This window comes from Pundamilia nyererei, unplaced genomic scaffold (assembly GCF_000239375.1).
Source record: "Pundamilia nyererei isolate P.nyererei 1_Seehausen unplaced genomic scaffold, PunNye1.0 scaffold00051, whole genome shotgun sequence".
NCBI lineage: Eukaryota > Metazoa > Chordata > Actinopteri > Cichliformes > Cichlidae > Pundamilia > Pundamilia nyererei.
This window is the reverse complement of record NW_005187452.1, coordinates 1875851-1899260: the sequence shown is the minus strand read 5'-3', so window position 1 is coordinate 1899260 and position 23410 is coordinate 1875851. Positions and strand designations below refer to the sequence as shown.

General features: G+C 38.0%; 2 protein-coding genes across 7 annotated transcripts; one reads left to right on the top strand and one right to left on the bottom strand.

Annotated features, from left to right (window-relative positions):
• Window positions 1-338: 338 nt before the first annotated feature.
• On the bottom strand, window positions 339-5943 carry LOC102200288 (uncharacterized). 6 transcript variants are annotated; one of them, XM_005733323.1, is made up of 10 exons: window positions 5806-5943; window positions 5651-5718; window positions 5406-5535; window positions 4326-4474; window positions 4078-4220; window positions 3831-3993; window positions 2989-3082; window positions 2798-2885; window positions 2099-2172; window positions 339-2005 (listed from the first exon to the last, which is right to left on the bottom strand). In XM_005733323.1, exons 1-10 carry the CDS (start codon window positions 5847-5849, stop codon window positions 1192-1194), a joined length of 1767 nt encoding a protein of 588 aa, XP_005733380.1. In that variant the 5' UTR covers window positions 5850-5943; the 3' UTR covers window positions 339-1191. The 6 variants fall into 6 exon arrangements, with proteins under 6 accessions (XP_005733380.1, XP_005733382.1, XP_005733381.1 ...); XM_005733325.1 differs by having other exon boundaries at window positions 2807-2885; XM_005733324.1 differs by having other exon boundaries at window positions 5415-5535.
• Window positions 5944-16492: 10549 nt separating this feature from the next.
• Window positions 16493-23391, top strand: ddias (DNA damage-induced apoptosis suppressor). The gene is made up of 5 exons (XM_005733322.2): window positions 16493-16959; window positions 17181-17342; window positions 17878-17986; window positions 18441-18754; window positions 19008-23391. The coding sequence occupies exons 1-5, from the start codon at window positions 16838-16840 to the stop codon at window positions 20668-20670; spliced, it is 2370 nt and encodes a 789-aa protein (XP_005733379.1). The 5' UTR covers window positions 16493-16837; the 3' UTR covers window positions 20671-23391.
• The last annotated feature ends 19 nt before the right edge of the window (window positions 23392-23410 follow it).

Genomic DNA, 23410 nt, shown 5'->3' with positions numbered 1-23410 from the left:
TCATAGGGCTACACCCTGGACAGGTCGCCAGTCTGGCACACAGAGACAGACATCCATTCGCACTCACATTCACACCTATGGGCAATTTCGAGTTTCCAATTAACATAACCCACTAACTGCATGTCTTTGGCCTGTGGGAGGAAGAACCCACGCAAACATGGGGAGAACATGCAAACTCCACACAGAAAGACCCTGGCCTGATGGTGGTATTAAACTCAGGACCTTTTTACTGTGCGGCAACAATGCGAACCACTGTGCTGCCTCATTTCAAATGTGTTATTTACAATTAAGTGAAAACAAAACAAAAGAAAACAACTTGAATTTTGGATATAAAAACAACATGACAAATAAAACTTTTTTCCTAAACATTTGTTGAAAACAAACACTTAATAAATTACGGTTATAATTATAGCCATATAATATCTGAAAATTCTTCAGCAATGTTTCTTTGAAACAAACAGAGCCCAGGGTAATTCACTTTGATTGAAAAGCATTCTAATGGCAACATGTACATCACTTATACCCTAAATATCACAGTTTGTTTTTATTTGAGATCGTACACCATAACTGAAAGCCCATTTCAAACCTACACAACAACCTTCTACGTAACTGACGTGCACTTCCCGAGAAAAATAACCACTGTTCAGTCGACACGTACCACAACGACCTGAATGGTGTGGAAGGCTGTGGTGTAGGGATAAATGGAGTTTCTAGTTCCAGCGTCATGTATGAAGTAGATTTATCGCAAAAGTCAAAATAGGATTAGGATTAAGATTTACCCTCTGGTGAATGCATTCAGAAACTTGCCCAAGGATATATTGGCATGCAGACTGAAGTAACCTTACATTAGTAGATGACCTGCTCTACCTCCTGTGCTCACCCCTCAAATCCACCGGTCAAGTTAAATTCAGTCAGACCTTTAAGGGTCGGGTCTCCCTTGTAAAAGAGATCTTTGGTCTCAATGGGACTAAACTGGGGAAATCAAAGTTAAATAAATAAAATAATGTTTGTTATGAGTACATTTTATATATGCTGAACCTAAGTGTTCTCACAGTGCAAATCTTTGACTTACTATATAGAATAATTTCCAAATGACAGCAGGATCATATTCTATAAGAAACAGTTATCATGAGATCATTTTCATGCATCCATGTATTAGAAAGAGCTAAAACTGAAGTTATGGTCACAACACTACACACTTTGATAGCCACTCTCTGTGATTATTGGTACAGAGCAGTTAGTAGATATAAAACAGGTGGGTACTTGGAGTTCAGAGACACGCTGCCCATCCTGAACTGGAACAACTGGGCTTAAGATGCTTTCAGGGCTGTTTCTAAGTGACTCCTCCTCCGACTTGTCCAAATGTTCCTTATGCTCAGTATTTCTGTGCTCTAAAAGCGAAGCATCAGGCTGCCTCACCAAACTTGGAATTTCCTGATAGTCGTCATCCACTGCAAGAAAACTGTGTGACCCTATCGGCACACATATGGGGACCTCATGATAGGACATGTCTGTTGATAGAAGAGGTGAAACCACTGATGGTGAAATACCACTTAGTTGTGCAGGAACTTGACAAGCTGGTATCTGGTGATCCGAACATCTCTCCATTCCACTGTTACTGGGATGGTAAATAGAGTCACAAAGCATTTCAGCCGTCCCCTGGGTGTTTAAGTTGTCTGTCATAGTCTGATGTAAACAGCCAGGAAGAAGGAAGTGATAGGTTTTATTTTCAAATGCAGATACTCCAGAACTTGTTTCAGAGAATAATTCACTTCCTTGTGTATTGTTTGACTGTGTTGGGAGACTGGTGCTCACTGGTAATATTGGGCAAATATTTGGGAATATTTTACAGAGCTCATTCTTAGCAGCTTTAGCAATAGAAGATTCTCCATTCACAGCAACGGGGCTTTCAGTATTTGTATAACTTAGATCAGAGGAACCCGTGCGGACCCCACTGCTTTGCTGAAGGCTTCCACAGCTTGTGTCTGTCAATGACATCTTCGACCTGAATACAAAGAAACAATTACTGAAACTGCCAGATATAAATCCTCAAGGAAATGTCTTGTAATGGTGATGCATCAATGCAGTCAATACTAACCCCAGTTCACTGTCATCTGGAATAAGGGTCTCAACATGTATGGGGATGGTAATGATGGGTTCAAGTTTCAAGACCTAAGCAAAATGAATAAACAGTCTTAAACATTTCAGTTGAAGGAGGAAAATCTTTTGGAACTTTAGTATGTTTCTCAAAGTGCCTTTTGTATTCCTTAAGATATCATTTCTGGTTGACTTAGTTTGCCCTGTTTTTGGGACAATAGGATTTAGTGACTGATTTTACCGTAGAAAAAACCTGTTAAAAAATGCAGAGCTGGATTCTGATTTCAGCACAATTTCTGTTAAATCCTAGCGTTTGTGAAGGCCATTTGACTCCAGGGCTGATTATGCCATGAACAATGAAAAATTAAATATAGACAGGCCACAAATTCAAGTTCAGCTGTAGTCCCTGCAGATCAGCTGATTTTTAGTGCCAGTCTTCATCAGCTGATGGCTAAGCAGATACATTTCTATTCTAATCGCCAAATGTTGTCCACTAGATGCATTAGATTTTCTTTTGACTATAACAGTCCTGATAAAACTGCTATTTATAGACCAAATGTAAATCTATTATGGCAAATGATGAAAAAGTGATGCAATATAATAATTTAATGAAAATCACCAACAGATTTTAAATTGTTAATAATTATTAATAATAAAGTAAATGAATGCAACCATTGAAGTTAGAAGTTTTTGACCTCACCTGTCTCACCTTCTGCTCACTTGGATTAATATTAAGAAAAGAGGGATTTGTAGTTTTCGGAACTGCATCGTAATAGATTTTTCTCAACCTAAAAGGAAATGTAGGAAAAAAATGACGACCCCATTCAAGTATTTAGGGGAAATATGCACTGACCGAGGCACAAGAAAAACTTGTTGATCTACATGACTCACTTTGCATAACAGCCATATTTAGCAACGCTGAGGATGACTGCAGCAATGCTGAGGGTGATAATGATAACCAACATCAGGTTGTGGCGGGAAGGACCTGTGAAATAACATGTATGAAACAAGTTTAATAATTGCAATCTTGCACAGATGTTATACAGCAGAGAGATATAGTAGGATAAAGTGCATAGCATATGCTTATATGTCTGCTAACAGACTTGTATTTTGTGTTAGATGTGTTGTGTTGATGACACCGTGTGTCACTACTTAATGCTATATAATTCCTAAAGAGTTTCTTCATATTGCCTCAAAAGGATAGTTTTTAGTTATTTTTTTATACCAATGATAGTGTCCCATTGCATTTGTTTGTACTCTATGCAGCCTCCAAAATGTAAGTTACAAAGATAAAATATACATTTTTTAAAAAGTCTTCATACTCTATCTTATGCTATACACGGTATGAATGTTCAGATCGATACTACTTAAAACAGGACATAGCATCATAATTTATTGATTTATTGTTGCTTTGTTGTTCAGGAGATTAAAAAAGAGAAATTAAAACTGTACATATTATACATACAAACTTTTTATCTCTTTGCTTTTGAGATTTTCACAGATCCTTTATATTCGAATACACTTCTAAATTCACTTTTAATGTTACAATCTAAGGAGCTCATCTCCACTTTTCTCTGGAGACAACAGCTTACATGATAGTTAGTTTGAGAGTTAATATTAAAACTCATATTATTTTTCAGCTGAATGTGTAATAGAAATATAATTAGGGCCTCTTAACACAGTTAAGAAATACAGAATTTACTGTTTTACAACTGAATAAAGACAATTCTTACCTGTTTGAAATTCCCACTCTTTGCTACTGTCACTGAACTTGCCACTCAGACTTAAGAAGCTTTTCACACTGACCACATATGCTGAACTGGGATCCAGGTCTTGACCTTTTATTACATAGTAATTTAGTTCATCAACTGTGGCTGGTTTGAAAGGTCCAGATGTCTAGTATGGAGGAACAAAAATGAGTTTGACAGTTGCCCATGTTTACATCTCCAGAACAAATAGTTACTGTGGCATTGTTCCTACCTTTTCTGTTTCTCCTTTTTTATAGTAAGTCACCACAGCAGTCATTTCATTGTTTAAAAATCCCTTCATGTTTGACGTCCACTTGACTTCAAAATTCCCTTCGAGTTCATTGACTGATTTGATTGTTGGAGTTTTTGGTTTTACTGTACAGAAACAAAAGAGCATTAAAGTGAATATTTGTTCACCTCCAGAGAGTCTTTCTGGCAGATGCAGAGTTATGGGAAATCATTTGAAAGAAGCCAACGTACTGCTCTCCATGACATTGATAGCTTTTGACTCCATGATGTTGCCATCTTTCCAGACTTTTGCTGTGAGAGCTTCTCCTAACACACGCATCAGTTTGAAGGAGCAACAACACTTTCCAATGCCACACTGTTGTACAGCGCAGTTCTCCTCACTGGGGAGCAAAGGATAATATGCAAAACACTTTAATTAAACATTCATATGCCACAGCATATTTACACTGTCAGCCACAGCATTGAAACCACAGACACATGAAGAAAGTAACAAGTAATGACTACACATTAAATGCAGTGTTAATGATTAACCTTGGATTCCAGTTACACCCAACCAATCATCTTTGGATCATGCTAACCTCCTGCTACAACAACGCCACATTTTTATCCTTTGTACACATGTCCCACATACTGAGGCAGTGTTACTCTAGTTTACTAAAGTCATTGTTTAAACAGCACAAAAATTATGGAATAAAATTAACAGTGCTCATCTATTGACATATTCCCCTGAATCCCAAAGAAGATTAACAGACAGAAAAGCAGCTGAAATTTGTCAACTGTTTAACACTTACTGATTAAAAAAACAGCCTAAAGAAACAAAAACAAATTTGGGAAAACTGTACATATTGTAAAAGTACAATATGTTTGTTCTTCACAAGAATGTACCAACCATTTAACTGCCATAGCTTATTATTTGAGTTTTTTGCTGGGTTTTTTTTTTTTAAAGTTTGATATAACTCTGTGCACATTCATTTTACCTCTCAGCACCAGTAATACCGAGTTTGCTGGGATTTCCACTGAGAACTTCCACACAACAAGAACTGTCTAGAAAGTGAATGAGGAACACAACGAAGAGCAAAAATCCAAACATCCCAATCTAACTGAGAATCCACTCAGTGTGCCAATGCAAGTCCGGTCCACATACAGCCGACCCAGGAACCCCCACACAGGGCAGATACCCTCAGATAAATCGTGTCTATACCCGGACACGTAGGAGCTAGTAGCAAAAGCAGCACCCAGTCAAAGTAAGCCTGTTGGTTTTAATGCCATGGCTGATCGGTGTAATACTAAAATCATCGATTAAAAACACACCGGGCATACTTGTCTTGGACTTGGAGAGTCATGCTGTACTCAGTGCAGTTTTGCAGCTCCAGCTCACACTGCATCACCTGGTCAAAGTCGTACGTACATTCAAGGTTGAAGCCAATTGTCGGATTCTTTCCTGAACGAAACATATTATACAAATACGTAAATTATGAGTGCTCACACAGGGCTCACACAGACTATCTAATTACAGAATTAATATTTTTATTATTATTTTACTGTAAGCCACATACCAGGAAGTATGGCCGCAGTCATGTATCCAAAAAGAAGCACGGTATAAGAGATCCAGTTGCAAACTTGTCTGGAAGAAAAAACGAAAATAAGATATTTTCTTTTAACAAACCTGACGGATTCGTGAAGAAAGTCAAATTTACGTTATCCAGGTTACCTGTTTGAATCCATTACGAGACAATTTAGTTCGCGTATTTTCATAGAAAGCGGTCTGCTCGGCTCCAGCCTAAATCCATTCGCACAGTGTGTCTCACAGTCTTTCTCATGTGAAAGCTGTTGCAGAATGCACCACTCATTTAGGGGAAGTCAGACTCACTGACTTTTCTTTGGAACGACAGAACCGTGTGTATAAAACCGGGGGAGGGGGGAGTAGACTTACTGTAAAACACTGTAAAATCCCAGTTTGGCAGTAGAGCGGGAATATGGAAAGTTATGGAATAAAAACGATGGAATCATTTAAATTAAGCAAAATTTTCCTCTTTCTTTTTCCCGTGCACATTATCGACAGGAACTAACATTACCAATTATATTTTGTTGGGTCTCTAAAGTTCACTGGCTGTCCTCAGCTGTTTTATATTACATTTATTCTAAAAGTCTCTGACCGCTTGTGTGTCATACTGTCATAGACCTGCGTTAGGCTACGTATAGTAAACGGAACCTGAACATGAAATTATACAGCTTTCATGGAAACATTTTAAGCCTACTATTGCACATAATAAATAATGCCTTGATTCTAGAATTGCGATATGCCATTCTTGCACAAAGGTTGTTTTTATTATATGGAGAACATGAGAGGAAAAAATAAACCATGTATAAATAATTTGGAAAAAAGTTATGATAAACACAGTATGATTATTTGTGACAAGCTAGACAATAAACAAGACAACAAACACAAATGATTCTATTCTATTCTTAAGGATATTTCTAATTGGCAAATTACTGCTGCAGTTTTGCAGTTTGATTTAAAAAAATACAGTTCACATTTTCAGCATTTTTTGCACAGTCAATAGCCATGACGTGACATAAATTTATATATAGACTTATTTTAGGTTCAAAACATAACACACAATTACAAGAAACCTTAGACCCATACCAGGCACATTTTAATGAATGTATACCCATGTATAGTGTAGCACTAATTTTCATTCACTGATGATGTAAAAGGGGAGGAACATGTTTTAGTCACATTGACAGGAGGTTTATATGTCCCCTTTCATCTTCTTCCACAAAGTGGAATGTATATAAAGCAAGTTGTGGTGTTTAACATGAATGTATTCTCAGAGGAATTTCCTTGTTGGAAGTCAAACTGCCATTGTTCGGGTGCAGGAGTCAAACCTGAGTTGTGTTGGATGTATTTTGGTTATATAAATGTATTGAGGGTTACACTTTACTTTAAGTTTTTCCTCTGTATGTGTTTCAGGGTAATTTTCGGATCTCTGCCAACTTAGAACACCTGGGCAGTGTGCTCGCTGACTTCAAATATATTGCTGGCACTCCACACTCATGTATCCACGCCCAAGACTGAGCCTACTGGTTTCTATACTGTTACGTCCCCCTCACCATGGTGGCGGCAAAATCAGTTTTCCAACAAAATGTTTTGTTTAACTGCCAAAACAGTGATCCTCACTTTTTGTCATGGCCTTATGAGCCAGGATGTCTCCTTGAACTGTCTGAAGTTCACTGAAAACAGGAAGTCAGCATGGAAAACAATGGGAAAAACATGTGTGCTTTTGTGTGTATGTGCAAAGATAATTTCATCACGTATTTGAAGTATATGGAAATTAATTTGTGATATTATCAAATAAATACAAAGATACATAATTTAAATACAAGTGTAAGTATTTCATATGAGACATAGAGACATAAAATGTACATGTTTAAAACTTGTTGTGTGAGAAGTAAACTGTTTGCTTTTGTGTGCAGTAAACTGAATCCAACCTTTTGAAGGCGAACCATTTCTCACTCACCATCGATAACTCCACAGTTTTCCCTTCTCCTCAGGTTAAGAGCCTTGGTGTCATCCTAGACAGTTCACTTTCCTATAAATCTCACATCAATAATCTCACCTGTTCTGCCTACTTCCATCTACGCAACATTAACAGATTACTTCCTTCTCTTTCCACCCAGTCTCCATTCTTGTCCACAGTCTTGTTACCTCCCGTATTGACTAGTGCAATTCTCTTTTGCATGGTCTCCCCCAAAAATCCCTCCATAAGCTTCAACTGGTTCAGAACTCTGCTGCTCTCATTATCACCAGAACCCCCTCCTACCAGCACATCACCCCTGTTCTTCAGGAACTTCACTGGCTCCCTGTGAAATTCCGGATAATATTCAAACTTCTTCTGCTCACCTTCAAGGCCATTCATAACCTCGCTCCTCCTTACCTTTCTGACCTGTTAACCACTACCTGTTTTGCCCGTTCACTTCGATCTTCTTCTTCTATCCAGCTTACTGTACCTTCCTTCCGCCTCACCACTATGGGAAGCAGAGCTGTCAGCTGCTCTGCTCCCAGGCTGTGGAACTCTCTGCCCCCAGAAATAAGAAACATTGGTTCTCTCCCCCAGTTTAAATCCCAACTCATCTTTTCAAATCTGCATATTCACTGTGAATCCATCCATCCATCCATCGTCATCCCCTTTGTCCGGGGTCGGGTCGCGGGGGCAGCAGCCTAAGCAAAGAGGCCCAGACCTCCCTCTCCCCAGCCACCTCCTCCAGCTTGTCCGAGGGAATACCAAGGCGTTCCCAGGCCAGCCGAGAGATATAATCTCTCCAGCGTGTCCTGGGTCTGCCCCGGGGCCTCCTCCCGGTGGGACATGCCTGGAACACCTCACCCAGGAGGCGCCCAGGGGGCATCCTTGTCAGATGCCCGAACCACCTCAGCTGGCTCCTTTCGATGTGGAGCAGCAGCTGCTCTACTCTGAGCCCCTCCCGGATGGCCGAACCTCTCACCCTATCTCTAAGGGAGAGGCCAGCCACCCTTCGGAGGAAGCTCATTTCTGCCGCTTGTATCCGCGATCTCGTTCTTTCGGTCACTACCCACAGCTCGTGGCCATAGGTGAGGGTAGGGACGTAGATCGACCGGTAAATTGAGAGCTTCGCTTTTACACTCAGCTCCCTCTTCACCACGATGGACCGGTGCAACGTCCGCATTACTGCAGCTGCAGCCCCAATCCGTCTGTCGATCTCCGCCTCCCTTCTCCCATCACTCGCGAACAAGACCCCGAGATACTTGAACTCCTCCACTTGGGGCAGGAACTCATCCCCGACCCGGAGTGGGCACTCCACCCTTTTCCGGCTGAGAACCATGGCCTCGGATTTGGAAGTGCTGATCCTCATTCCCGCTGCTTCACACTCGGCTGCAAACCGTTCCAGTGCGAGCTGGAGGCCTTCACCCGATGAAGCCAACAGAACCACATCATCTGCAAAAATCAGAGATGAGATTCTGAGGCCACCAAAGCGAAAGCCCTCCGCCACTTGGCTGCGCCTAGAAATCCTGTCCATAAAAATTATGAACAGAACCGGAGACAAAGGGCAGCCCTGGCGAAGCCCATCACCCACCGGGAACGAGTCAAGAGTCAACAATGATTATTGCCGGCAATGCGAACCAAGCTCTTGCAACGGTTGTATAGTGATCGAATGGCCCGTAGCAATGGGCCAGACACCCCATATTCCCGCAACACCTCCCACAGGACACCCCGAGGGACACGGTCGAATGCCTTCTCCAAGTCCACAAAACACATGTAGACTGGTTGGGCAAACTCCCATGCACCCTCAAGTATCCTGTGAATCTACTGTTTGTTAATTTTATCTTGTGCTTTTGTTTTATTGTTCTTATTTTGCCATTGTTTTACTAAGTGTTTTATCCTATTGCAAAGTGTCCTTGGGTGACTTGAAAGGCGCTCATATATAAAATCTATTATTATTATTATTATTATTATTATTATTATTATTATTAATTGCATTTGTCCCTAACCACCAGAAACCCTCACGTTAACTTTTATCATGTGGAAAAAGGTTAGCGTTCATCCGTCAGCTTCACTGTGCTAATGTTATGCTAACGTAGCTGTTTTGCTAGTGATCACGTAGGACATCATTATATACCAGCTAGTCCGACTTCAGTAACCCTACAAAAGTCACTGCTGTACGTTTTAATTTTTTCAGAAATCTCTTAGTCAGAACATGGCATATCATGTTTAGGTGGAAACTAGCGAGCTAATTTCCTGCTAACTTCTAACTCCGTTGAATTTATTAAATCTGTTTTCATGGATGGCTGAATGTTAAACTTAATTGTTACACCTGGTAAAGCAGCAACGCTAATCATTTTATTAAAGATGAAAGAATTTAGGCAGTTTTTAACTCTCAGTAATGCCGCAGTGTTCCTTTGACTTTAGGACCTGAAGCAAACGGAGTTTTGAACCCAGATTACCCCGCAAGGCTCCTGACTACGGCAGCCATACCGCTCCGCCAAGCCATCAGGCGGTGCCTTCATAGCTTACCAAAGTCGTACTAAAACATTTTTGACAGATTTCTGCACGCCATGTACTACATCACATCGGTTCGAGGTCAGTAAGCACAACCAGAATTCATACATAAGGCACACTGTTGATTTTTGAGAGAATTAAAAGATTTTAAGTGTGCCTTACAGTGTGCAAAATACGTTATACAGAAGAAAAGAATATATCACGATATATATCGTTACCCCACATGCTTCAAATTATACCATGATATGGATTTTAGGCCATATCGCCCAGCCCTACTCAAGAACATCTCTTTAAACAGTCTGTTCTCTTACCATTGAGTTTCTTTTCAGATCCAGAATATATTAATTTACATGAAGTCTTTGTATGATATTGAAGCCTTTTTTGTGGTGAATTATGTACACAAGAATGTCCTAAAAGGGCTTTCTTAAATAATGTCTGATTTTTTTCTCTCTCTCAGTTGTCCTGTTAGGTTTCCTGTAGGTTTTGTTTCACAGCTTTCAATTTTCTCCTCAAACATAAAGTGGCTTGGTGCCAAAAGAAAGAAAAAATAGTCTGACGTACTAACCGATCAACTATTGCAGACACGGTCTGTTAAACACGGAACAATCAGGCTTACAACACATTGCAGGGAATCTGTCTGGTCTTGCAAGTGCATTGTCAAAGAAGACAGTTTCGTTTTTCCCTTTAGGTTTTTCAAAACACTAACCAATCCTGCACCAGCTATGGATATAAAATCTCAAGACTCGGTTGTGTTCCTAACATTGGACAAGCTGATTCTTTTTCACACGAAATTGTCTTAGACTCTGGATTGTACAACTAACATGTCGGCTTGGCGCAACAAACAAAACTACAGTTTTTTTTAGAAAGTTTAATGAAGAAACTAGACAAGCTGGTGCTCTTCAAGACAGCTAATAATTTCACACTGACAAATATGAGACAATCCTGAGTTTCAAGTTCTTCAAGTTCTCTTCTGGTTCAGTCCATCTGTTTGTGTCTAAAACAGACTTGAAAGATGATTCCTGATGTCTATCAGTAGGTTGTCAGTTAGTATTATTACTGGTACTTCTCATATATACACATTTTAAGCAGTGTTCTTTCAGAAATCTTCGGTATCTTAAATATTATGACACGTCACATTTATATTTTTTCATCGTCTCAGACCTTATAAAGCATATGGTGTTTGAAAGTAACCAAAAAGAGGTTGTGGGGTTTTTTTTTATTTTAAATTAAACCACCTGTATATGTCAAATGAAATGCCATGTTTATATTTCCTTAAGAGGATATACTATTATTGAAGAGCTGTGTGCATTTTCCGCACCCATACATTACATTCTCTGAATAACTTAGGGTGGTGACCACTTAAAGAACAGCAGTTTTTCTTTTATTTGCAAAGCTATCCTTAATAAAGTACCATTCTATTTATTTAGAATGATACTTTATTAAGGCTGAAGTTCAAGCCTTATTTTGAAGGTCTCTTGCCGGATGTATAATGTATTTTTTATACTCGCCGGCTGCGGCTGCTTCTGCTCTCTGACTAAAATGTCTATCGTCAGTTTTGATAAATTACCTCAGGTATCAAAGATTTGGATCGCTCTGAGGCGGCTTGACAAAAAAGGTTCGTGAGTTTGTGTGAGTTTCTCGTCTTCTCGTCAGCCGTGATTTTTTTTTAAATTACTCACTGATGTCAGTCTGTGCGTCTGTGTCCATGGCAACCAGCCCCTTTAACCCGTTAAAGTCAAAATGAGGATTATGTGCTCATATTTTCTTTTTCTTTTTTTTTTCCAGATAATATAAGTTAAATCCATTTTAAAAAATGTTTACATATTATTTTTTGCTTTATCAGGCAATAACGTACTCACAAATAACCCCCCAAAAGGGTAGGAGCATTTCGCTGGTGACTGTTATATTAGACCGCGAGCTCACATCTAAAATTATTTTATTTTGTTTTTTTCTTCAAAAGAACCAAAGAGGGAACAAAAATCTGATTATAGGATTACTAGAATCATGCAATTGGGTATTTAGCAAATATATTAAACGGTTAATTTTAATAATAGATGAATGAAATACTGTAACAATCAAGTGTTCAGATGTGAGTGTTTAAAATCCATGTCAAACATGGACAAACAACACACCAAATAATTTGTGCCTAATAGCCTATATATATATATATATATTTACATAACAATTACACATAATGTATATCTAAACAATCTGCAGTTAACTGAAAATACTAAACACAACAAATGTCTCTAGTTAACTATAAAGTCCATTCACTTGGATTGTAAATTTGATTTTTCATGATACTCATGTGAAGTGTGCTACCATGCATTCAAACACAGTATATGTAAATCCAGCTTTCTCATGATGGCCATAAGACATAAATAAGCACTTCTGTGTTGAGAGAGATTATACTAAATATACTGCTTTTTAGATCTGATGCACTGATAACATTCAATTAAGTTCAATCCAATTCAATTTAATTTTATTTATGTAACGTCAAATCACAAAAACAGTTGCCTCAAAGTGCCTATAACTATACTAACCAAATGTCCAGCTACTGGCATGTTTTCCACAGCATTGGTGGCTGTTTTGGCTTATATCTTTATAAATTATAAGTGAATGATTGATTAACCATTAATAAATGCACTGTTTCCAATTATGTAATGGTAACATTGTAAAAAGTAGACTCTTACATTTACTTTGCTGCAGATGAAAAAGTGGCTACTCTTCGAGAAGTGTCTATTCCCCCAGCTGCTGATGTTACCATCATTGTACAGGTATGCATTCATCCATCCATTGAGTCAGCCAATCAACTTTAAAATCTCCAAAGTTATACATTTAATTCTCACAAATATGCATTTAAAGCAGACATTAAATTTAAAGATTTAAAATGATCACAGTCCTCACAGCATTTGTTGAGATTTGATTAATCTTTTATGTGTAATTATGCAATTGTTCTTTCTTATCATGTGTATTTTTGGATTGATTTGTTTTGTTTTTGTTGTTTTGACTTTGACTTTAAATCATTGATTGTTAATATTATTAAGTATAAAATGTGAATGTGCTCTTTTGTTGTTTACTTATTAAAATATTGCCCATTATATTATATTATATTATATTATATTATATTATATTATATCACCTTTTCAGATTGTCAGCAGTGCTTTTGGGCTGAACTGCTCCAGTGTTGTGTTCAAGGTACATGTGTAAAATACAGGCATTTCTCTAAACGTTTAGTGGAAGTGGGTCCATGTGTCAAAAATGATTAATGAAAAAAAAATTGGTGGGAGCTCTTGAAAACACAACAAGCTGATAAGTTTCCTCTGTGTGTAGATAAGGAACCATCATGGCCATCTTATCCCTCTGAACAGCTCCATCCCTGCTAACAGCAAGCACATGTATGTGGTCTGGTGATGTAAAAGTCTTTACATTTAATCACTGCATACTGAAAATATATAATCAAGCAGTTATATATTTTTCTTCACAGACCTTACGTGCTTGAGGTTGCAAAGATCTTTCAGCATGGTAATCAGTGTGTTTATCTTTAACAGTCTGTAAATGTTTCTACATTTCATAATCCTGTTAATGGAATAACTACTGCCAATCAGCTTAGCTTATGGGATATACAAAGGCAATGGAATTATGAACAAACCTTGTATCAAATGTGGTGCTGGGAAGGGTCCCAGCACCTCTATTCTGGAAAAAGTATTTGCAATGATTCATTTGCTGTAAAAGAAAAATAGAACATAATATAAAGTATTAGATTTTCTTGTCATGGAACAGTTTTTTAAACAACATACAGACATTTTAGAAGGTATCACAAATGGAATATCCTAAAGACTACTCTTGGTCAGCATCCACATCCTGAGAATGGAACCGCAACTTTAATAGTAGCAGTGAATGGACTCGTTTTCCTTTATTTTGGATGGGAAACACATGAAACACTTAAACATGAATCAGTTTATCATGGCTAAATTATTCTACAAATAGTAAAGAAGATACAGAAAGAAAGATCACTACAATGTATAGTCCTGAACAAAAAGGCACCTTTTTGATTTCTGTTTGGTTTCATATTACTTCAGTGTGTCCCAAGCCGAGAACCATCCCCATGACTGTGATCAATAAAACTATTAAAACAAGACTACAGACTATTGAAAGAAGGGTAAGTGCAAGTATTCTTTAATGAGAGTACAGTATACAGTTAGTGGTTTGGCAGTAGTCCACAGACTGATCTCTGAATGAACATATTAACGACTTAATAACAGATGCTACTTGTCTGTAAATGATTTTAGATTGTATTTGTAATTATAGATACAGAGACTGGAAGACCTTCTACCTCAAGTCAAACTCAGGCGTAATGAAAAACTAACCCAGGTATTTAAACTTTCTTAAAGCGGTGAATGCACTGAGAAACATAGCAGAACCATATTGAAGAGTTTTAGCCTCTTCATCAAATCTCTTAACCCATTAAATCCCCAAAATTTCCCTGCAAAATAAGTGCATGCATTTTACTCCTTAGACATCCCCTACACACAATATGTTTAATTGTTTTTTAATGTTGTAGGGGCTTAGAGCAGCAAAAGTTGTTCCCAGTGGGTTTAAATGGGTTAATATTACAGTGAGTTTTTAAAAAATCAAACACCTGGTCATTATCTTTTTGTCTGTATCAGGAAATTGAATGTCTCAACCAGAAGTTGAGGTTTCTTCATCAGAGAATGCAGGTAAATCAAAAGTAATTATCATCCAACTTCTGCACACAGGGTAGTTTAGTAACTAACTTAAAAAGTGAAAATCTATTATGGCACATTCACATAGGATAAGGCAGGGTAAGATATCCTTTATCGATCTCCTTCAATTCATTCCCTTCCTTTCACTCATCAGCATAAGGAGCAGTTGGTATTCACTGTCAAAATATCTGGTGGACCAACTCCAGTTAGAAGCCAGTGCCTTGAACAAACACAAGCTGACATGAGAATTAACCTAGCGTTTTTTTTAAATTATAAATTAAAATAAAGCAAAATCCGTGTCTTTTTTATATAATTCCTGTGTCTATTATGACATTGGGGATTTGTCTATTTATGATGTGCTTTATCACTCATCTGCACCTTAAATAACAGATTGAGATATGCAGCACTTTTATTTGCTTTTATTTCAAATACAGTTGAGTATAATGAATAATGTGTGTTAGACATATTTACATTGTTTAGGTGTTTTTCTTTTATGTTGGTTTTGCTCTGAATTGTTGCAGGTAGCAAATTCCCACACATGGAAAGGGGTGTTGATCAGAGCCCCTCTGTGGTAAACTGAGAGCCGCATTTCAACTGCAGAGCAATGGTTATAATTGCCATCATGGTGCATCATGTTACTATGTACAGCTGGTTCATGATTTGTGTGCCCTATGTTATAGTGTTTCCAACTACTTATATTATTTATATTAGGATTTCAAACACCTGTAGCCATCCATCTAGTCACAGTCTGGACAAAAAGGCCTTAAACATTTAGATCACAGACTCGTGTTTGTATTCTCCAGGTTAATGCTGATAGTTCTTTCGTGTACTGCTTTTCTGTCTTCAAATGTAGTGAATATATTCCTGTCACCCACCCAAGTATAAGAGCAATATATTTGTAAGACCTTCACTCACTTGAGTAGCAAACAAGTAGCAAACTCATTTTGACTGGTAAACGATGAGTTTGACTGTATACCTTGAAATAAATAAAATAATTGAAGGATATAAAAATAGTCTGACTGCATTATTTGTTATTAATATTTATTCATTTTGGAACTCTTATGCTCAGAATCTTTGTTGTTGTTTTCTCTTACTGGTTGTGAAAAAGACAATGGTTGCAAATGTTGGGCAATTTCCTGCCTTTGTAACAAATGATGCAAGCACTGAAACCGGTCAGGTCTGTCACACAGTGTTCAGTAATTTTTCTTGTGAAGGGGATTATGCATATCCAATTGCGACATAGTATGCAAAGGCTAGGTGGCATCATGGGATTTTATGAAAAACTGTCATTTATTTGTCAAAACAAATGCTCAGAAATTTCTCCTTTATTGGTCCCTTTAGGCACTGTGCATTGAACTTTTTGATGTTAAAAGTGAGCAGTAGAGTTTGTTTTCAGACACTGCTGAATCATCATACTGGACATAACTTCAGTTTACACGTTATCCAAACAAGTCTTAAATGACTAGATTTGAAGAAAAAAAAATGAATACAGACACTTCACTCTGACAAATTTTCCAATTTTAGACGAAAATGATAGGCAAAAGGACAAAAAATTTATCTAACAGAAATTAATTTGATTTGTTTTACTAATATATCTATAATTAAATAAAATACATATCATGCAGTAGTTGAAAACATTATTTTATTAAAATTATCGTAGATTCATCAAGAAATGTAGTTTCATGTGATCGTCTTATACAGTAGGTGGCGGTGCATCCTCCAGCTGACTCACGTACAACATGGAAATGAAGACACGAAGAAGTAGCATTTTGTGTACAGTTAGCAAAAGGGCATGTTTGCTATGACGGCATTAAAGTTAGATATTGGCGGGCTTTGCTATGTTTTTCGTAACGTTTGTAATAGTTTTTCGTGCTCAAATCCTTCGGTTACAAAAACAGATCAAATAAACAGTCATGTATTAAGTGGGTAATTAACTAGCGGTTAGCCTGCTATCTGCAGCTGCGTGTCTCAGTTGACTGAAATGTCCTATAGACGGGCACTGGTGGATTGTGCGGTGTTGTCTCTGCAAGATCCCTGTGTGTTTTATCCGTGTTGCAGATGCTGTTTCTCCAGGATTGATGTTGACCAGCAGGACACTACGAGGTAAACACAAAGGTTCAGTTGTAGCCGAGAAACGGTAGCATTGTGAAAATCCCTTTAGAAACTGTCTGTACTGAGAGGACTGTATCTAAGTGAGATACAGTCCAGTTAAAACTGAATGGATTTCTTTTAGAAAATTAGAATATTTTTTATACAATGTATGTTACCTCCGTTACCTGACAGTATATGGATACTGGTCAATCGTCTCTGTGTACCCACCACAGATGCAGATGCTTCAAGTGTGGTTACAAGTGTCTGAGAGAACAGGTGGATTACAGGTACCGTCTCTCACTGAGGGTGGCCCGGGACGGACGTATATTCGGGATAACAGTATTTGGAAACAGCTTGAAACCATTCTTTGGCATTCATGCAAATGAATTACAAAGGTGAGTACAGAAAACACAATGCAAGTTCCTATTATCAAGACTGAATAACTGTTAAAATGTTTTCCCAGGTTTAGGAGTATATATTGGGATAAAGCAGAGGCCATGGATACATATAAGTTGAGGTCATAGTATGTGATGGAGTTGGTGTACTGGTTGTTGTCACTTAGGGTTTACTACACCTCCCTCCGAATATAAGAGGGTGGAGAAAACATTAGAACACTAGTGAGTGCTTTGCAGTTCAGTACAACACCAGGACCACCATCCACAAAAATGCCAGAATTTAAGATTTTTGGCAAGTTTCTATTAACCCCCCCAAAAAGAAGGAAAGAAATGGCAGTCCTATTGTATTAAATTTAACAGGTGTACCTAATAATATGGAGACAGTGGATACATGCTATTTGTTTTGTACCTCTTCTTTTTAAAGTGCAGATTTTAGTGGTTTTTTGTCAGTTTCAAATGACTACAACGTGTGAAGAACATAACATCTTCTCTGATGGTTAAGTGAAGAGCTGTGTGGGCTTTGTGTCTTTTATAGATTGGTGGAAAACTTGGACAGACCCGTGGAACAATCTAGAAGACTCACATTGCTGGTGAAGGCAGTCGAGGACTGTTTCATTGGCAGACATTTCATTTTTGGTATAAAGGTACATTTGTAAATCACGTGTGTAAAAGTATTATGTGACATGCAAGATCAAAAGTTATTCAAATACATATGAAGACTTAAAAATAGGCATTCAACATTTTAGTCACTATTGCTGTTTGGAGGTTTTTTGTTTTCTTTTTATATAACTTGAAATCAGTGACTTCCTGGTCACACAAAACAGCAGAAATTAACTCAAACTCAATTGTCCATATTTTTTTTATTCCTGCTGTTACTTTGAACATAAAATGATTTAAAAAACATGAAAAGCAAGACGAACTATGCAACAATTAAATAATAAACGTCTCTCCACATTTCACAATTTTAGTTTCTCAGTTCACCATTATAGAAAATAAAATAATAGGATCAATATATGTCCAAAATGTGTTCTAATTATGCTTACTTTATTTTTGCATTGTTTGAGCTTAGCTGTCTGTGGTATCATCTGTGTTGTTTAGGTGATGGAAGCAGAAAGTGCGCTTTGGTTTGGAGGACCTGTTCTTAGTGGCTCCAACAGTAAAAATGCAGCACAGTTTGTTGCTACTCAGATGATTCTTCCCAAAGCAACGGGAATGGGAGGATGCACCGTGGTCAGTTATTATCGGGTTCTTCTTCAGAAAGCTTCTGAATCTGAACTTGCATCTGCTGATACCAGCAGAATCTCCAGTCTTCCAGCAACAACCCCGCTCCTCATTCATGATCATTCTCCAACTAGCAGCTTTAGTGATGCCACACTATCTGCCTCTCATCTTTTGCCCCGATCACTTCAAAGGTAATGAAATTAAGAAATGATACAATCTTCTGTATTTTCTGTCCAAAAACCCTACTAACTAGAGAGTCATGTACTCCTATGTACTATTTCTTTGTAGGGACTACAAAATAACAATAAATGGCTCTGAAAGCCAAAGTAAAAACCACACATATTCTCATAAGCTACTGATATTGACTTCTAAGCATGTGGGTGGAGGTGGTGTTACATTACATGCAAAAATGATAATTGATAATAGCTTTTGTTTCCTTCCTAGATCACGTTACATAGACTGCACCCTTACTCCCACAGCTCCATGGCAGCAATCTCTTGGACTGGTTACATCATCAGCAGAGCAGGAAGAAGGCTGCAGTACCCAGGAATGTGGAGATGAAAACAGAAGTCAGGCTGACAAAAGTGTAACACCATATCTTGCACAGAGGGGTTGCCAGGAAAACCAAAAAGTGGAAAAGGACTTGGCTCCTTTTTTCTCATTGCAGCACAGTTTTTATGAGAGTCCATCATCTGAGAAGGGAGCTGGAAACAGCCTTAGCCTAAAGACTTGGTTAAGGCCGTCCCAGTATTGTCAGAATAGCCCCAAAGAAAAGGAGTTTTCTACTGGACAGCTCACCAGAACATTTTCATCAAGCTCATTGGCTTGGAACGATTTGCCTTTCTCTGAAAGTCTGACAGAGTTTTTATGTGAAGCCAATAAAGATTTTGACACTGATAGAGATACGAAACAAGTTCAGAATGTTCACTGGAAGGAAGTAAAGGCAAGAAATAACCTGGGAAACAGCAGCTTAATAAGTGAAACATCTTCCCAAAGAAATGCACAAATAACAGACAGGCATTTGCAAGCATTGTTGGATGCCACTAATACGCCTGCAACAAATGGATGTGGCTCACATGATTCAGCCAGCAAAGAATGCAAGAACCCTCTTCTGTTTGTCAAAAGGAGTCAAGATAGAAACATTTATTCCCATGGGTGTTATCAGGTGGATGGCACAGCTAGTTCACTGTCTTTTCAAAAGGAGGAAGAAAAGCAGCTTGAGGGGGATGCCTACAACTGTTCAGCAGATCTGTTTGATAGCTCAGACACGATCAATCTTGAAACGGAGAGGTTCACCATGCATGCAGAAGCCGTCGGTGATGGCATGGAAGCTTGCTCACAGTTTTCCAAGGCAGATGAGCATCATCTGATTTATGAAAATGCGAATGTGACACAATCAACACCAGATAAAGGGAAATTTAAAAAAAGTAAATGCAGGGAGAGTTTGATTCCACAAGACACAAAAGAATTGGACTTTGTCCCTCCCTCTCAGTCCACACCCATTGTAAAACTAGGCGTCGTATCATACTCATGTGTTGACTTGTACAAAAGCGTGACAGGTGAATTCAGTTCACAGCCTGTCAATCAAAAAAGTTTTAATGCAAATTTACATGAAATGGAGAGTAAAAACAATTCTGTTCATAAACTGAACTGTGGTAATGCTGACCAGGCTTTGCAGAGTGAGATGGAATCTGTCAAAGAAAACTTTGTGTGGAGAACTACATCCAGCAGACACAGCCACAAACTTACCCCCAAAAGAAAATTCTTGAAACCAGTCGAGCATAAAAACAGTCTACAACCTCTGCAGCACCTTAGGGTGCAGGAAGAGGCTCTAAACCGCATGTCAATCAACTGTAAAGCAAGATTTATTGACGTGTCAGAGTGTGGCTATGACAATGAAGCAATTGTTCCTCCTACACCTGCGAGTAAAATCCAACAAAGTGTGCCAATTCGCAAAAGAAAGCTGACAGACAACCGCAACAATTTTGGTTCCATCGAGTGTGTGCTGAGAAAGACAGAAAATTGTGACAGTGAAGAGGTTAGCGAAGGGATTCATGGGAGCCAGACATGTGACTGCTCTAGAGATCTGTTCTCTGACTCTTTCTGAGACATTGTGTTGCAGAGTGACTTGTAAGAAATCGTGCTCCATTGGAGTAATACTGCTGTTATTTTACTCTGTGTGAAACAGAAAAAGAGGGCTCATATATTAAACACTATAGATAGAAGAGAGATGCTGTCTTGACCTTCAAGTTTGCACTTTGACTGAAAGTGTAATGAATTCGCTTTCTCCGCCTTTTTCATCAAATGCTTAGTCTAACTCAATGTTTTTAATTTTTATGCACTGTTTAGAAAGCGCTTTTAATTAAATGAAATATATAAACATGTTACATTTACCACAATCATTGCCTGGTCTTATTACAACCTGAGCTTAGCAGCAGTTAAGGTGGGGCAAAATCTCATTAACGACTATGGTTTTTGAAACATGTATAGAATGTGTTTGTATGTCCACATACTTATAGATCCATATTTTTGAAAGTATTACTGTCTTCTTTGAACACATTAAGGCTTTTTTCTAAAGGCTCAAGTGACTAAAAGCTTGAGCTCACAAGCGTATGAAAAATTATAGCTATTTACTTTAAGATGTTTGTAAGGTTAATATGTAATTAAGTGGATATTTAATTGCTATCTATTCAAGGACAATAACATTTTTATTTTATGTTTTCATTTGTTTATATTAATACATGTCAATGTAAATAAAGATGAAATACTATTACAAAAGATTATTTATGGAACAAAGGTCCCCTGATAGTTTAAGGCATGCTTTAGGCCACAAAAGCCAACAACACTGTCACATCCTGAAAGCTCTCCAGTATAATTTGAATCACACCAGAGTCCTAAGCAGACCTACTGTTCTCCTGGGTTCACACTGCAGTTGTGCCTTTCGAGGGGTGTTTATGTTGGGATGAGTGTGTAAGGTGTCATGCCAGAGAGCCAAGAATAGCAGCAATGACTACAATGTTCTGGGGGGTGTGATCAAAATAGAGAGAGATGAAGACGATGTTACATTGGTAAAACTGGAAGTGGAACAAGTGAACAGCTGGAGCCTTGTACTGCATGTGTTACAGAAACAAGATTGGCATGTAGTCAGCTGGGTACGGCATTATTGTGTCTGTGTGTGAATGCACGTGCCTCTTTGGTTGGTACTTGTATCTTAAAAATGCTTATGTGCACAGTTTAACTGATTTTGGAAAACTCATGTGAATACATGTGACATGTGAATTTGCTGTTCATTTGGTTTCGCAAATGATTATGCATGGGTGTATCACAAAGTCTTGGTTTGCCAGACAGGTGGTTGAGACCGAAATATCTCTAAATCCCATGTACCATGATGTTGGTAATGGCCATGTGACGATACCTATGATCCCACTATATGTTAATCTACTTGATGCAATGGCAGAAGATTGCTTTTGAGGATCCCCTGCTTTTATTATATATTTTTTTCCACTAGGAGCACAGACCAAATGAGATTATTATTGGAAATAAGTCAAACGTTTTTGATTTACTTCCATGCTGCATGTGATAGTCATCAAAGACCATTATCAGATAAGAATGAAAAAGAAGCTATTATACTAGCTTGGTTTTGATTGTTGTTTCTCTTCTGTTAACCTTGTCAAACGACATATTCAACATTATGCTTTGATGTCCTCCAGCAACCATGGTTAACAGCCAACTAATAATGCCCTAAAGGACATTTTCAGTCACGAATGGATTCCAGGATCTGTGCAGTGTATTTTTGCAAGGCTTCTTCTTGTGGAGAGATGAAAAACAGACCATGTATTTGGTGTCGAGAGTTTTATGAGTACGTGACAATTTCTTTGTGAAATTTTGCTTTGGTGCCTGTTTTTGGATTAGTTCACAGTGACATCCAGCTACTACTGCAATGTGGTTATTCTGCTATCTGTTGTTAGCTGCTTCATTAATAAAAAAAAAAAAAAGTATCCTTTAGTTTCAGTAAGTTTAATTACATGATTTATGCAAATGGGAAACACAAAATGAATGTTTTCATATTCTGAATGAATGTGGAAATGCAAATGTGATGATTCAGGACTAGCAAGTATTGCAATTTGCAACTTACTGCACTAGTTTACATAAAATATAGGTGATATAAATGGGATTGTTTTTGTTTCTATGTAAATTAGTCCTTAGCCTTTTGAGGCTTTATGAGTGAAGCCCCATAACATCATATTGTTCCAAAACCTGCAGCTGTGTCTGTGAGCAAGGGAGACACTGCCTTTGCATGCAGCAGTACAGTACGTGAGTTATGTCACCAAGCACCCAGTGAATGGAAACATTCAAAGCCACGGTGTGCCAAGCTTAAAGTACGTGTGGTACTCTGAGAGAGAAAGGGGTGGGAGGGGCTGAGGGGCACGGTTACGTAATTCAAATAATTACTATATAGGGCAGATTGATTAACTATTAAAATTCTGTTTTTGTTCATACTATGTATATGCTTTCTTTGACATTCTTTTAAAATTCGGCTGCAGTGAGAGGCAGAAATCATGAGACACAGAGTCATGCATTAAGAGTCACCTGGCTGGAGTTGTACTATTAATCATACAGTGATGTCATGCACCTCAACCATTGGCCAGCTAAGAGATACAATTTTGTGATACTTTGCCTGTTCATTCTACCTACATTGCACTGTGGCACTCGATGACTTCACATTGCGTATACTAAAAGTACTAATGCTAAAGCGGACATTTTTAACACCTGGCAAAATATTCATTTTCCATTTTCTTGTACTTTTATAAACATGTTATAATGAAGCTGACTAAATACAGTATATA